We start from the raw sequence: 17,396 nt of genomic DNA on the forward strand, positions 1-17,396 counted from the left end.
GCCAGCTGCAGCCAAAGCAAAATTGATTAGTTCTATATAGATATGAAACGTAAATACATGAAAACAATTCAATATGAATGAAATCATTCTTCCCGAGCAACAACCAATTCGTAAACAATTTTTTGTTGCTAAAGCAGGAAACAAAATTTTTGGACAAGTCCGGTTAATACTAATGACGTCATGAATTAAATTTAATGTAATATAACAATTTTTTCTCAATATTAATAAAAGAATTAACGGGTTAATAACATACCGTGACAATTATCCTAACATGAAACAAAGTGTTGCCAACAGCAGCTATTTACCTAAAACGCTCACATTAACGAAATATTTTCGACATACAATGACGTCACGTGAGATCGAGTGCTTTCTTCAACGTCAGAATATGACATTATATAATAATAATATATTTAATGTTTGACAATGCTAATTTTATTTCACACTAGCGGCTACGCGGCCAGTCTTCGTCTGGCTTTTAAATGTACCAGAAAAATGCCTAAAGGGAACACCAAACATTAAATTTAAAAACTGCACAGAATTTTACTCTGAAGAACAACTTTATCAAAACAAACAAACAACAACAACAAAATTTTCAATAAAAATGTATTTTATATAAAAAAATTACAATGAAATAGGCAATATCCCTTAATTCAAATATTAATTTTCCTAATAAATTAACCAACTTCCCGTTGCAAAATCTTAAGAATTCAAATGGTATAAAGGAAGTTAAGAACTTTGTATCTGAAAAAGATCATGCAAAAGTTTTTATATAATTAAAAATATATATAATTAAATCATAAAATAAAAAATTACAACGAAATATTCAACAAAATCTCATATTTTCAAGAGAAGACATTCAGCAGTCCATTATCCAAAGCAATGAATGAAAAACTGTTACACAAAACTACATTTCTAAAAGAATGAAACTATTCAGAATGATGCGATAAAATCGAAAAGATAAAATTAAAAAAAAAATCTGATTCGAATTTTGAAAAAATCGCTTCGAGGGGCACGGGCTCTTGTCTAGATCCACCTATATACCAAATTTCGTAGGCCTGGGTCTGTTAGCTTACGCGCAGCACGAACGAAAGACATACAGACAGACTCTTTCTTTTATCATATGTAGAAATCATGTTCTTCGCACTTAAACCGTAAAATTCAATTCAACAGCAATATCGCAAAATAATTTTAAAATAAACATATTAGAACTTCCGATACACAATCTGGCGCGCTGGAGATATTTTTTTTTCGCACGGTGTTGCCATTGCTCGGTTTCAAATCATTGAGTTTGATAATCCAAAATTCATTAAAGGTTTACAAAATGTGAAATAGATAATAAAACAAATTCCAAATTCCGGTATTCCCATATTCGGTGGAAGATTACGTCATTCAAAGTTGGATGGCTCTAGGTAACGCTGTTTTATCACAATGCAAGAAATATACGTACATTTATGCAGATTCTTCATTATACATTTTTTTTTAAATATAACACAGGGGGATAATATGTGGTGGCAACAGTTTGAAAAGTGAAACAGACATTTAAAGTTATTTTAGATAATTTTATCTGAAAAGCTGTAATTATTCCTCAGCTATTATTTTATGACATTTGCTCAAGGTCTACATGTAGTTAATTTCAAACTATAGATTTCATAAGAAGATAAAGTATTAACAGTATGTAAGATAAATTTGAATGCATAAAGTTGCAAACATTAATGAGATAAATTTACGAACTCGAAAACTGAAATAAATCACCTTTGGAACGTTCCATATTTGAAAGCTTCCGATCATTATCGATAATAACTCAGTCATCGATAATAAGTTACTCATTCTAAGAACGACAATACGTTTTGTGGAATCACGAAACAAACATTCCTTTGTTTTAATTCAAAACAGATGCTTCAAAGTCATTAATTGGGAAACTTTATAACTTTCGAGTTTGACCAGTTATTTTAAAGCATTCGTTTAATGACTTATTAAGTCGGAAACGGTATTCAAATGAAGATCTTAATTAGTAAGAGATCGACCTCGAATATTCCGTTTCAGTAACGGTTACAGCGATGTTGGAAAATGAATCAGTAGCTTTGTCTTACGTCACTAGAGTCTTAGATTTCAAAAGACATTTTGTAAAGAATAATCCGTTTGTTTTCTTTTCTTTTTTTTTTTTTTTTTCTTTTTTTCTTTTTCTTTTTTTTTTTTTTTTTCCATATGCATAAAAAAAGAGATCTAGTTCACAATCTGGTGTTTCTGCTATCCGAGAATCTCTGCAACATTTTTTATTTTTCCATTTTTTAGTGCAAAGGGACAATTTGCCCTGAAGGACTGTTAATTTCGTTTTGACATTTTGCGTTGATTCACTATAAACATTGATTCAATTTTAAAATTGTTACCAACAAATATTATCGCCCTGTGTTATATTAAAAAATTAAATAATGAAGAATCTGCATAAACTTATGTATGTATCTCGCATTCTGATAAAACAACGGTACCTAGAGGCATCCAGTTTTAAATAACGTTCGTGTCTACCTGAATATGGATATCTGGAAGCCCTAATTAGGAATTCGGAATTTGTTTTATTATCGATTTTATATTTTATAGAACTTTAAGGAATTTTTGATTAACAAATTCAAGGATTTCAAAGCGAGAAATGGCAACGTTGTACAGAAAAATCATTTTTATCTCGAGCGCACGAGACTATGTATCGGAAATTCTAAAGATAGGCTCATTTAAAAATGATGTTTAATTGAATTGATTGAATTTAAAATGATGTTGATTGGTGTTGAATTAAATTTTATGGTTTAAGAGGGAAGAACATGATATTTAATAAATAAAGGTAACACACAAAATGTTAAAAAAACGCCCGTTTGGGCGTAATTTAAAATCGGAAAGCTTTCAGATGTTTTCTCCCAGTAGCAGTTTCCATATTTACAGTCTGTAAAAAGAAACGACAAATATGTATTTATCATTTCTTTTAAATCATAATAATCAGAAAAACAGAAAGAATTATACACAGAGGCTGTTTGCATAATTTTTAGTGTATTTACAGAAATACTTTACCTAAAGTTTTTGTGTTTTAAATCTTCTATTTGATAACTCTTATTCTTCATTACCTTTCTACATCTTAATATCCAAGACAATAAAGCAATATCGAAAGAGGATTTTATACCATTTCTCTTGAACAGCTTTCCATGAAGGGTTGTTATACCAACGTTTGCACAATTCCTCTTTTTAAAAATCCAAAAGCCCAAAAATCTATAAGGAGATTTATTAGGGATATGAGTGAAAGGTATGGCTTTGAATACCCCTTTCCCTGTTAATTTTTTCCAGGAAATTAACAGTCGATTTTGATTTAAAGCCGCTTGCTTTGTTTTGATGCAGTTTTACTGATTGATGGCACTGTGGGTAAAGAGAAGGTACGAGTATTTCGTATTTGAAAATTGGGTATAAAATATGTTCCTGACAATATGTGGAATTGCTCTTAACATTTTCCTTCATTCTGTTTATTTTTAATTTTCCGTTATGTGAAAAACCGACAAGAATCATAAATCCCTTTGGAAAACTTTCTTTCGGTTCTTTAAACCATGTTTTAAGATTTTTTTCACCTCTTTGGTAATAATAAACGGATTTCTTTTTATGGCAGTCATTTCAATACACCCAAGATTCCTCTACTGTGACAAAATTTTCCGTTTTTGCCCGGATAAATGTTTCTTATAAAGAATTCTGCAGCGCGTTCTGCGTTCGGCGATACAGTAACTCAGAAACGTATTCATACACCTACGAGGTTTAGTAAAATATTGCATTAATTATTATAAAAATTAAAATTTTAAAATGAAAAATTTTTAAACGTCACCAAAATTCAAAAATTGAAAAAAAAAAAAAAAAAAAAAAAAAAAAGTAGGCAATAATTTTATTGGCGTAATGTTAGGAAAATGTTTCTGTATACGATACTTTTTGTGGTGTGTTTCATCTATGCTTGCTTACATTTTCAATTTTAGAAAAAGAAAAGGAAATCTGAAAGGTTTCAGATTTTAAATTACGTCCATAGGGGTGTTTGTTTAAATTTTGTATGTTATCTTTATTTATTAAATATCATGTTCTTCGCACTTAAACCATAAAATTCAGTTCAAGACAATATCGCAAAATAATTTTAAATTGAGCATATCTCTAGAATTGCCGATACACAGTCTCGCGCGCTGGAGATAAATATGCTTTTTCTGTACAACGTTGCCATGGCTCGCTTTGAAATCCTTGAATTTTTTAATAAAAAATTCGTTAAAATTTTACAAAATATGAAATGGATAGTAAAACAAATTCCAAAAATCAAATTTGAGTTAAAGTGCAGAATTGTCCACTTATTTCATTGGCTTTTGTTTGGTTCTTTTTTACAAGAGTAATAAGAATTGGATTTTTGTCAATTTTCTTTGACTTTTTAAGTGAAAATAGGTCAATTTGTACAGGGATAAAGTCAAGAGAGTGCGCAATGCCATTTTTGTGCAATTCTGGGATTTTTTTTAGATGAAAATAGGTCGATGTGTACATGGATACCGAGTATGTGCAATTCTTAAAAACGCGCCAAGCAGTGTGCGATTGTGCACTTTCCCCCAAATTTCGGCTTCCAGATGCCCATATTCGCAGTAGGATTACGTCATTCAAAATTGCGTGGCTCTAGGTACCGTTGTTTTATCACAATGAGAGAAAAATGCATACATTTATGCAGATTCTTCATTATTTAGTTTCTTCAAATATAATAGAGGGCTCTAATATTTGGTGGCAACAGTTTGAAAAGTGAAGCGGACATTCAGAGTGACTCGACGCAAAATCGCAAACTGAAAACAATAGTCCCTCAGGGACAAAGCCCCTTTGGACTAATAAATTACAAACTGAATTTCGTCACACAATAAACAAGGAGCTAAATTTGTTTTACGGAGAGTTTAAAAAAAATCTGTGCAAAGAAAGGCAAACGTGGAAATAAATATATTTCTTTATATTATAAAGGCCGGTCAAAAGGTAACACACATATTCCAATATTTTCTTGCAAAAATTAAACTTTCCTCCACTTTATTTCTATAGTATTTTCCATTGGCGATTCATTTTAAGATTCTGTTGATGTTTAAATTTCATTCTCCGTTTTCGCAGATAAGAAACGCAACTGAAATAGAAATTTAAAAATTCTCTCACAAACTAGTCTTTTCAATTACTCGCGATTTTCTAGAATACCTAATAAGTGTATCTACAAAGCAAGATTATTTGATTTCTGAACATATTTAGGATTACACAAAAGTGTCTACGATGCTAACAGAATTTGCATCGACTTTTTACAAAATTCCGGAAATTTTCATATAATCCGGGATATTTTTCGGGATAATTGTAAAGTAGGATACCGGGCTAAAATCCCAGATTGCCCGCCCGAATAATCTAATCCATTTATATCTATATATATAGAGAATATCTTGCAGAGTTATTTTGAAGCAGGAGACCTGAACACGAGCAATGCCCTTGCCGGGGTTCGAACCTGAACCTCTCGAATAACGCGCCGAGTGTGCAACCGCTACACCACGAAGGCATGCAGAAAGGAGGTTGAAAATATGTTATAATTAATTAGATATCTAATTAGATATCTAATAGATTAGAATATTCACCAAATGGTTCGCGACTCACGACAATGCTAATCATGAATTTAAAAGTAAAATAGCGTTAAAAATTACGTGATAATTATTAATATTTTAACATGATATTTTCCTTTCATTAAAAATAATTTAAACCACAGAAACAAAACAATACATTAATTACATTTAAAACGGTAGTTTTTGAAAACCTTCGGTTACCGTTTTTATTCATCGCATCAGAATTGTTTGAGAACTGGTATTATTCATCATTAATTTGAACAGTTCTTGAGAATTTTTTAGTACGTGAGTTAAATAAAAAGAACTCCCTTGCGTTTTATTCGGCGAAAAAGAATTTTTCTTCATTTTAAGTATTTTTCGAAGAATTCTATTTAAAAAGATCACCCCTCTTCAGAGCGTCTTTTTAAAGCCCGTTGGATGTATTCTGAAATCTGAGGTAAATTCTGCATTAATTTTCATTTTTGATTTAAATATAAATTAAATATCATTCTTATTTCTTTTCAAAAAGACTTCGGAAGTTATTCGGAAATTTTAATATCCATTTTCACGCCTTGGAGAAAAGAATTGAGGTAGCTTAAGCATTATAGAAAAGATTCGAACAATATAAAAAAAAAATATTCCGGCAATAATAATAATAATAATAATAATAATAATAATAATAATAATAATAATAGCCGCATTTTCACCCTCAACAGTTTTTTTCGGGGGGATTATTTAAGTTTCGGTCATAGGTTTGATACTGTTATCTATTATCTATCTCTGGAGAATTTCCAAGATAATAAATACATTTCTAAATGCATATTGGCACTCCAAATATAACTAGCTGTGATTGCAGCTCATCTACATAGATATTTAAAAATATCTGTAGAACTGGTTCGTTTTTTACTTCCTTGTACGAAGTAAAAAGGAAGTATTGTAATCGCCAAAAAGGTTCAGGCAGCATATTTCAACGAAAATATCCATTTTCACCACTTCCGAATGCAATTTAACCATGTATTTGCGTGATATCGGTACGTAAGGGCAGAATAAAAGACTCTTTTCCTCCAAAAAAATTATAAAACTGCTTTAAAACGAATTCTGAAGAGAATTTTTCGTATCGTCTGTACGAACGTATGTATGTACGTGCGTGCGTACGTACGTATCTCGCATAACTCAAAAACGAGTAGCCTCAGAACGTTGAAATTTTGTATATAGGACTTCTATAACACGCAGATGTGCACCTCGTATTTTGGTTGCAATCGGCCGCAACAAACGTATATAAATATATTTATATATATATCCACTCTGTTACCCGGCTCAGTGATCTCAGTTTCTTTACTCTTATATGTTGGTAAATTGTACATTTTTTGCTTTAAAAATGATTGAATTATGTTGTTTTTATCTTCCGGTTAAGGATTTTATGCCTTTAGTAAATCTGTGTGCAATATTTTTAGAATTATCAGCAATTTAAAGTTGTTTAATTGCCGCTAAGCCTGCTTTTAATGGCGGCCATTGATGTTTACATTTGAAACAGGAGACTAGTGGATTTGTTGCCAATCTAGAGAAACTTAGCTTCGCAACAACAAAGATAACGCATTCATTTATTATTGCGAATTTAATCATGCTTAATCCTTTCTGGAATTTTTTCGAGGAAATAAGTGTTTAAGATTTACTTCGTAATTTTTAATACAGATATTTTGGGTTTTTATGTCATTTTGCCTTGTCGCGAAGTGAGAACTGTATTAATTGAATGAGAAATACTGAATCGTCTGTGAAAAACTGTTTCTTTTATGTTTTGTTTGCTTAATTTCTTTTATACATCGTTTTAGTTTTAGTATTTGAATAGAACATGTGGCAACGATTAGATAATTCCTTAAATGATATAAATTTTGTGCATTCTGAGTTATAATATGAACGAAATATAATACTGCTAAGTGAACCTAGAGCCAGAGTGTCGCTATTGTAATCAAATAGAGTGAATTTTAAAGAATGCGTTTATTCTATTGTCGTTTATGCGCTGTCGGCGAAGTAGATTTAATTCAATCCAATAAGTTTAAAGAAATGCAAGAAAAATGCTTATAATTTAATATTTCGTAGAAGGAAGTCATGTGGTGTACACATCAGATTTTTCTTTCTTCTACTAAGGAAAGGAAATACTGTAATTGCGAAAAATTTCGGGTAACATATTTCAACGAAAAAAAATCCATTTTGACCGCTCTCGAATCCATCTGAATGATTTTTTTTTGCGTGACATCTGTACGTACGGACAGAACAAACGACTGGTTTTTTTTCAAGACGTATTTTAAAATGGATTCGGAGGAAATTTTTTCTTTGATGTCTGTACGTATGTATGTATCTCGCATAACTCAAAAACGAGTACTCGTAGAACGGTGAAATTTTGCATGTGGGACTGCTATAACATGTAATTATGCACCTCCTTTTTTTCTTGCAATCAGCCTCACCAGACATATATAAATATATATACTTCAACTTTGTTACCCTGCTCGACGAGCTCAGTTTCTTTATTTTTATATGTTCGTAAATTGTGTATTTTTTTGCTTTAAAAGTGATTGAATTATGTTGTTCATATGTTCCTGTCAGTGTTCATATGTTCATATGTTTTACCCTCCTACTGAGCTCACAGGGTCCAAGCTTGCTGTTACCCGCCCTCCTACTAACCCATTTTTTGTCTTTTTAGCTTTATTATTAATCATCATTTTCATCGACCTTACTCCGTATACAATGCAACAGAAAAATTTAAAAAAAAATTTAAAAGCAGCATGGCAGTGTACGTTTAGAAATCGAGATGCAGCGTTAAGTGTTGGCAGATATTCTTGCGGTTTTTTTTTCCCCCTTCTCCAGTCTTTTCTCCGTTTATCATATCAATGTTCAGTTTTTTAATATGATGGCTTTACAAAATTTTTAAAAAAATTTTTGTGTGTGTACTTTATTTACTAAATATCACATTCCTTATTAAAATTATTATTATTATTATGCCGCTTACGCTCCACAAAATTCGATTCAACTACAAAATCACAAAATATTAAAAACAGCATATCTTTAGAATTTACGATAGACAGACTGGCGCACTGGTGATAAAAAGTTCTTCCGTACAGTGTTGCCATTGCTCATTATTAACCAGTATTTCATTATTAATGAAAAATTCGTTAATGAGAATCCTGCTCATTATCAAGCACATGAGAAGTGTTGATGCAGTATTAGTTAACCTTTCTCATTGATTAATATTTAATGCTAAGATCAAAATTAAATAAAGATTTAAGTTAATTAATGAAAAAAAGTGTTTTAAGAATTAAATATTATCAGCATGAAAGAGAAAAGGTAGAAGCAGAGAAATGGGATTTTATTAGCGCTTCATTCCAAAAACTTTCTAACAGTTTTTGTTGGACATACTCATGAAACAAATTTTTTAATTTAAATTTGAAATAAGAAAAAAAGTCTGAAAGCTTTCGGGTTTTACATTACGTCCAAAAGGACTTTTTTTAACGTTTTATGCATTACCTGTATTTATTAAATGTCATGTTCTTCGAACTTAAACCATAAAATTCAGATAATTAGTTCAACTGCAATATCGCAAAATAATTCTAAAATGATGCATATCTTTAGAATTTCCCATGCACAGTCTCGCGTGCTGGAGATAAAAATTTGTTTTTCGTACAATGTTACCATTGCTCGCTTTGAAATCGTTGAGTTTGTTAATAAAAAAAATTCATTAAAGTTTTACAAAATATGAAATGGATAGAAAAACAAATTCGAAATTCGGGCTTCCATGTGCCCATGTTTGGGAGAAGGACTACGTTATTCGAAATTTGCTGGCTCTAGGTACTGTTGTTTTTTTACAGTGCGAGAAACACACATACATTCATGCATATTCTTCATTATTTAATATCTTTAAACATAATATAGGGTGATAATATTCGTTGGCAAGAATTTGAAAAGCGAAACAACGCGTTTAAAAGTGTATCGATGTAAAATGCCGTTTCGAGACTAATATCCCGTTAGGGACTACCGTCCTTTTTGAGCTAATAATAAATGAGACTGAATCATTCATTCTCAGGGCTATATTATCAGAAATAAAAATGTAATTCAAATCGCTTATAACAGATTTTAGGCGAGTGTCATTAAATTTTAGGCGAGTACTCACATTAAATGACATATCAAACGTTTTCTAAAACGAATTTTAGTTATAAATAAAAGTTCAATGATAGCATCTCAGTAAGATGATAAAAAATCAGCAATGCCAATATTTTAAAATATTAATTCTTAAGCACAATCATTAAAAAAATTTAAATCTAGCTCTGGATGAATTTTAATTTCCCAACAAGAACAACAACAAAAAATGTAGCTTGCACTCCTGTAATCGATGATCATAAGTCATAAGGTCCCAATCACATTATGTTTCGGCTACGCGGGACTTGACGTCGAAAAGGACAATTCTCAGAACCCGCACAATTCCGGAAAACACACGTAGCTAGGTTACCATTCTCACTTATTAGAAAGACTTGAACGCCAAACAGTAATCGTTTATCGCTCAAATTGGGATCACGTGATCCTTCAGAAGCAGAACTTTCGTCTGATTGGCTGTTTCTACCCGGGATCCGAGACATTTTCGGTGAGGTTTGAAAAAAATCCCGCGTAGCCGCAACATTATTTCCGTAGCTAGGCGGGACTTCGCTTCCAGCGGGGATCTTTTTTCTATGAATCCTCTCATTTAAAATAGTGCTACCAGAATCTCGTTTCTCAGGAAAGTCCCGTCTAGCAGGGACTTTTCTGAGAAACGAAATTAGCAGGGGAAAAAATCCCGTCTAGCAGGGACTTTGCTGAGAAACGACATTAGCAGGGGGAAAAAGTCCCGTCTAGTAGGGACTTTTCTGAGAAACGACATTAGCAGGGAAAAAAGTCCCGTCTAGCAGGGACTTTTCTGAGAAACGAGATTAGCAGGGAATCAGGAAAGTCCCGTCTAGCAGGGACTTTGCTGAGAAACGACATTAGCAGGGAAAAAAGTCCCGTCTAGCAGGGACTTTTCTGAGAAACGACATTAGCAGGGATAAAACGTCCCGTCTAGCAGGGACTTTTCTGTGAAACGACATTAGCACGGGAAAAAAGTCCCGTCTAGCAGGGACTTCTCAGAGAAACGAGATTAGCAGGGGAAAAAAGTCCCGTCTAGCAGAGACTATAGCCATATGTGATAACCTCTTTAGGGTTCGAAACTGAATCATTCGTATCCTTCAGCAGAAATTGCCTGAACCTATCACTTTTGGAATTAGAGCAAATTAATCGACCAGAACCTGCGATCGCTAGCTTAAAACTCAAGCAGAACTTAGTTTTTTTTTAAAGTAATTTTGAGCCCTTTTCTACTTTTCCCCTTCTATACTCTGTTAGTGTTTTAGAATAGATACTTTAAGGCCACTTTTGTTCCAAACCATACCTCATAACAATGGCAACGACCGCTGCGGAATGCTAAAATCCCCTAATTTCTTCTGTGGGAGGATGACGTCATGCGTTACGATCACAAATGAGGAAGGGCTGAAATGACCTTGAAATGCTTATCTTAAACTAACAAATTGTAGGAAATGTCTCAGTAATAATCGCGCGTCTTATGGTTGAAATATCCTATTTAGAACTCAAAAGTCTAATTTTTAATTAGATTGATCATCTTTAACTGGTCATTATAAGACACAGGTCATTCATTGTCGCAATTCTTGAAATTCTAGCTTGCCTTCTTAGCAACGCGTGTTCCCCTACTTAGGAACCGTTGCTCCAGAACATGCAATTCTGTTAGTGAGTATTAGTTTTAAAAATGTTTTCCAGAAACTTAATAGGTCCGGGGTTCAAATCCTAGCGAACGGGCTAGCTGCACGGGCGTTTTCGTGGTTTACTCCATGTTTAACGTGTACATAAGCCAGTTTCCTTCAGAAAATCCCCCACGAAGGTATCTTTTCCCTTGGGCAGATAGCCCTCGAGTGCTTTGCTATAATTAAATGTACCATGTTATATCAGACTCTAAACTAGGAAATAAAAATAAGTTCCTCTCCCGCCCATTATTTATTTGCTAATAATTTCGGTACTATTCTGTTTTGAGGGCCGTAAAAAAATTGCAGCGAAAATGTATGCGCAAAAGCGTCAAATCTAGCAAACGCGCCCATTCAACAGAGCGCCAAATCTAGCGTACGCGCTGATTTCAGATTGCGTAAGTTTATATAGTTCTATATTTCTTAAGACGCCATTGAAATACTAGTTTAATTTTTAAATTCTTTTTCGATTTTAAATCCTTTTTTGATATCCTATGGATTTAACAATTTGGGAATTGCCCAAGACGAAAAGTCGGCAATAGAATTTTGGATAAAATGCAGAATCACCCGCTGCTTGACGCGTTTTTAAGAATTGCACAAATCAGTATCCATGTGCAGATCGGCCAATTTTCACTTAAAAAAAAAACCTAGAATTGCACAAAAATGGCACTGCGCACACCCTTGACTTTATCTATGTACACATTGACCTATTTTCACTTAAAGTAAAAGAAAACTGACAAAAATCCAATTGTTTTTACCCTTGTAGAAAGCGGCAAACAAATAAATGAGCGATTCTGCACTTTACCGGTAATATTTTCAAAGAAAAGGCATCATTCATTATGGAAAATTACTTCTCCATGGCGCCCCGAAACAAACGTACATGTTGTTCCAGAATGACGTCCCGATAGATTTGGCTTGTCATGGTTCCAATTTGAACATGCAGGTCAGTTCTGGAACCCAGAATAATTCCACCCCAAACGAGCACTCCTGCGCCACGGTGTCGTTCAATGATGTTTTTTTGGTGGTAACGGGTACCTGGAGCTCTCCATATGAAAGTCCGGCGACAATCAGACTGCAAACTAAACCTGGACTCGTCGGAAGCCCACTGTTGCGGTGTCCACAAGGCATGCTCTCTATTCCAGGCTAACCGCAGGCGACAGTGAGTTGCAGTAAGTGGAACGCATCTGACAGGTCTACGAGCATATAGACCAATCTGCCCTAAGCGTCTGTACACGGTCTGCTTTGAAATTGTCGTACCAGTGGCTGAAGAGAGCTGGTGAGACCGGTCTGAGGCTGTGTTCCGCCTGTGTCTTTTGGCAGTAACTGCCAAATACCGGTCCTCATTCGTCGTTGTAACTCTGGGGCGACCTGTGCTGTAACGTCTACTCACATTACAATCATCTTGGAATCGTTGCAAAGCCTGGAGATGACACTCTGGGCAATTCCAAGTTCGTCTGATACTTCCAGTTGGGTACGCCCACATTCTAGACGGCCGATAATTCTACCACATAAAAAATCATCCAAATGCGTCCTTTGTGTCATAACTATTCGGTTATTGCACTGAAATCGTTATAAAGAGCCTGCGAACAATTTTACTTCTTTACCTGTATTTCCTCATATATCACTCTCTTACACTCTCGTCATTGTGACGTACCATCGGTGTCATCTGGTTACTTCCTGAAATTTGCATATGATTCTTGAAGATGTGTGTAGTGATTTTACAGGTGATATATTTATTTTAGAGTTCGATTTCAGCATGACTCAATTATCCTTAATTTATGGACATGAGTGTAGTTATTTACTCTTATGCTTCCATTCAGTCATGTTTAGCCTTTTTCATATAAATTATAATAATAAAAAAGTATTATATGAAATTGACCTTTCATCTAAATTAAAACATCCATCTTAGATAGTTATTTACTATTATACTTCCTTTCTTGCCGCAATTATTTTTGGCATCGAGAATAGTTTAGTGATTTTTTACTGCCCTCGAAACCGAATAGTACCATAATTTCTCTACTGGAACTGGTATTTCGAGTGATGTTTGAAGCATTGATTTATAATCAAAAAATTTGTTTTTCAGAGACGACATCTGGGTTGCTGATTACTTTCAAACTACAGTTCGAATGTCAACGTATCTATTGGCTTTTATCGTCAGTGACTTCAAAAGTAGAGGCACACCAGAGGTCAGTAAAATATCGTTTTATGTTATTTCTGTATCATAAGCGCCAAATCAAGAATTTGTAAAAATAATATATTTCAGCTTTTTAAAAAAATGAGAGAGAAAAATACGAAAAAAATTCTGATGTGGCCAATATACGACTTCTCGCCATTTCCACATTTTAAATAGCAATAAGTTTAAAGCAAGGAAATCACTTCTGCTTGATCGTTTGTAGACAAAATTTAATTTGCTGTTGCAATGAACAGAAAGGTCTGTAATATGAAATTTTGGATTGCATTTTATTAGGTAATAGCTGGCTAGAGCCAAATTAATATTTTTAGATTCTATATACTGAAAAATTGGAAATATGAATCAAATGAATTATGAATATAATGTATCGTATACAAAGTCGCTAGCGGCGTCCAAAGCAACACATGTATTTACATCTGCAAAAAAAAAGTGCATAAAAACATTTCAGTATGAATGAGTTCATTTCATTCTCTCCAAACAGTAGTCAGTCCATAAATAATTTTTTGTTGCCGAACCAGGAAACAAAAACTTTGGACACTTTAAATACGTATAAGTATGACGTCATGGTTTAAATTTAATGTAATATAACGACTTTTACTCAGTATCAATAAAAGAATTAACTCGGCAATAACATACTCTGTCAGTTATCTTAATCTGAAACAAAAACATTGCCAACAGCAGCTATTTATTTAAAATGCTGACATAAACGAAACATTTTCGACATACAATGACGTCACATGGAATCGCATGCTCTCTTCAACGTCCGAATATGACTAATAATAGTATATTTAATGTTCCGCAATGTTATTTTTATTTCACATTTTGTAAAATTTACAAATTTTTATTAACAAACTCTACGATATGGAAACGAGCAGTGGCAACACTTTTTCGAAATAAAACAGATTTTTACTTCCAGCGTGCGAGACTGTTGTCACACTAAAAAATGAAGGCGACAGTTAGGATTTTCAGAGTTTTTAATTTAAATCTTGGCTGATGATGGACCGCTAGTGGCTGATGGTGGACCGCTAGTGGCCGCTAGTGAACCTAGCTATATAATAAAGCTTAGTTGTAGTAAATCACGTAAAAGGGTCAGATAGAAACTTAAAACGCTAGATTGTCACCAAAGCGTAGTTGTGATCGATCAATTGCAACTACAGATTTGCTAAATGTAACGTCACCTGCATGTTTTACAATAGTACTTTTAGGGCATTTGTATAAGTCATAAATAAGTGTATTCAATGGAATGCATCCTTTCTGGCACGTCAGTCATTTTTTTCTTCTATACAGAAACGTGTTGCCAACTATCGTAAGATAATTTCCGCTTTTTATCTCCTTGTACGAAGTAAAGGAAGTACTGCAATCGCGAAAACTTTCGGGTATCATATTTTAACGAAAGTATCCATTTTTGACCATTCTCGAATCCATTTCAACGATGTTTTCGCGTGACATCTGTAGGTACGAGTAAAATAAAGGTCTCTTTTTTGTTTCAAAACGGATTAGGAAATGGATTTAAAATGGATTCGGAAGATATTTTTTGTGACATTTTTACGTACTTACCTACCTATTTATATAACCTGCATAACTCAAAAACAAGTAACCATTAAAATTTTATTTTAATGCTCCACGGTTCCCATATTTTAAAAAATATATATATATAATTTTAATAATAATATATAATGTTATAGTACTTCCCATATTTAAAAAAATATATATGTATAAATATGGGACTACTATAACATCTAGTTATGCACCTCCATTTCTCCTTACAATCGGCCGCATGAAACCTATACATATGTATGAGCGTTGAGCTGAGCTTTTTATTCTTATATATTGGTAAACTGTGCATTTTTTTGCTTCAGGAGTGGTTGAATCATGTTCTTCTTGTGTTTTTACGCCTTTTAGTTAATCTGCAAACGATAGTTGTAGAATTGTCAACAATTTAAAAATTTAAGTGGCGATGCGCCATTTGCTAATATTTGAAACGCTTGGTAGACCAGCGAACTAATGTGTTTTGTCCAGTCGGACTAAAATTTGAATTTTGTGCACCAAACATTTTATCTTCCCGCCTGTTGGCCGAATTGTTTGTTTTTGCATAGAAACTGTAATTTTAGTTGTAAAAAATGTTTTTACAACAAGAGTTTTTATGGAAGATGCTTTAAGTTTTTATGTATTTTTGCTTTGCCAAGAAGTGGGAACTGAGTTGATTGAATGAGAAATACATCTGTAATTAAATTCGAGGAAATAAGTTTAAAATAAATTTAAAAAAATTGTGTATAATGTATACAAGGCCGTACAAGGAAGTCATATGGTGTCCACATGCGGTATTTCTTAAACTGTCCACCAGGAAAGATGGGCAGCTTGGAAATGGTCCCGATGTGCCAGATTTTGTCGAATGCTTTTTATGGATCGTGGAGAGAGCTCTCATTGTTACACAATTGTTTTTAAATAGGCAAAGGAATTTGTTCTTTGACAAAACGAATAAGTACGGTCTCGCCCTAAATAACCTAAAGTTTTGTTACTTTATCTTTGCCGAAAGAAAAGAAAGCACTTTTTCTCCTCTCATTTTTCTTAAGCCGCTGAGAACTAACTGTCTGCCATCGGTAATAGATTTTTCTAATTTTTCATCTTACTCACGTTGCGCGTGAATAAAGACAAGAGAACTCATGCATTTAATAGGACAAGCCAATGAAACTAATCAATGGTTTCTCAGTTTTAGTGCAAGGGGTTTCAGCTGGTAATTAATCGACCTTTCAGTGCAGGCTAGAAATGACGTCAGATATCCCAAATTTTGAAACGGAATAATTTAAAACGGAATTGTCGCATGAGAATCAAATTTTTTAAGTTTAATTTTTTATAATGCGTTTATTTTTAAGACCGCATGAAATGTTCGATTTGGTAATTAAAAAAAAATGATTTTTCAGGTTTAAAGTAGTTCCAAATATAAAATTCCAAATTTAGTGAACTTTATTGCGGAGAATATTCTGAAAGTGACAAGTCTTTCTGAGAATGCATATCCCCTGCCCCAGTCCTTATACGACCTTTATTTTCACAACCGGTGATCATAGACATGTGCTTCCACATACAAAAAAGTTTAAATGACGCAAATATTCACGATTTGGCATTCCTAATCGAAACACTAATAGAGAAAATAACATTTTGACATACGGCGGGAAGGGCGTGGGTTTGGTTTGGTTTATTTGACTACGGCAAAGCACTCGTGGGCTATCTGCCTAAGAAGAGAGATGCCTTCGTGGAGGACTTTCTAAGGGAATCTAGCTCGCACATACGTTACACATGAGGGAAACCGCGAAAACGCCGTTGCAGCCAGCCCCCTTCGCAGAATTGCAATCTCGGACTGAACTACCAGTGTTCGGAGTGTTCAGCGACTTTACCACTCGGCCGCTGGTGGGCTGAAGGGCGTGGGGAAGAAAAGGCTGATAATTATTATTCAAGAATAGGAAATCGTGGTTAATTATCTAGAATGTAAGCTTTAAAATTCAATCATCGCATATATTTAAGACTACTGTATACTAACAGAGTTTTCTTTCCAGTTTTCTGTATGGAGCAGAGAGGCAGTGTTAAATACATCAACATACGCATTAGAAGTTGGACCAAAAATATTGAAATTTTATGAATCGTTTTTCAATGTCAAGTATCCATTACCAAAAACAGGTAAGACTATTTCTTTCGTCATTTTCATGTTAAGCAAGTTAACGAATTGTAAATTAAGAATTTAGTTAGTAGCTGCTGTTTCAGTAATAGTTACGAAGTTAATATTCTAATACATTTAACTGT

At 33.5% G+C, this 17,396-nt stretch overlaps 1 protein-coding gene across 1 annotated transcript in view; it reads left to right on the forward strand.

Annotated features, from left to right (window-relative positions):
* Positions 1-17,396, forward strand: part of superdeath (Suppressor of ER stress-induced death) — a 219,089-nt gene that overhangs the window by 135,599 nt on the left and 66,094 nt on the right. Inside the window, exons 3-4 of the mRNA XM_085826940.1 lie at positions 13,494-13,596; positions 17,153-17,273. Coding sequence (XP_085683066.1) covers positions 13,494-13,596; positions 17,153-17,273 — 224 coding nt within the window. The remainder of the gene's footprint in view (positions 1-13,493; positions 13,597-17,152; positions 17,274-17,396) is intronic.

The sequence above is a fragment of the Stegodyphus dumicola genome, chromosome 11 (assembly GCF_044657685.1).
Source record: "Stegodyphus dumicola isolate Sdum_Otavi_A_Nest chromosome 11, ASM4465768v1".
Lineage (NCBI taxonomy): Eukaryota > Metazoa > Arthropoda > Arachnida > Araneae > Eresidae > Stegodyphus > Stegodyphus dumicola.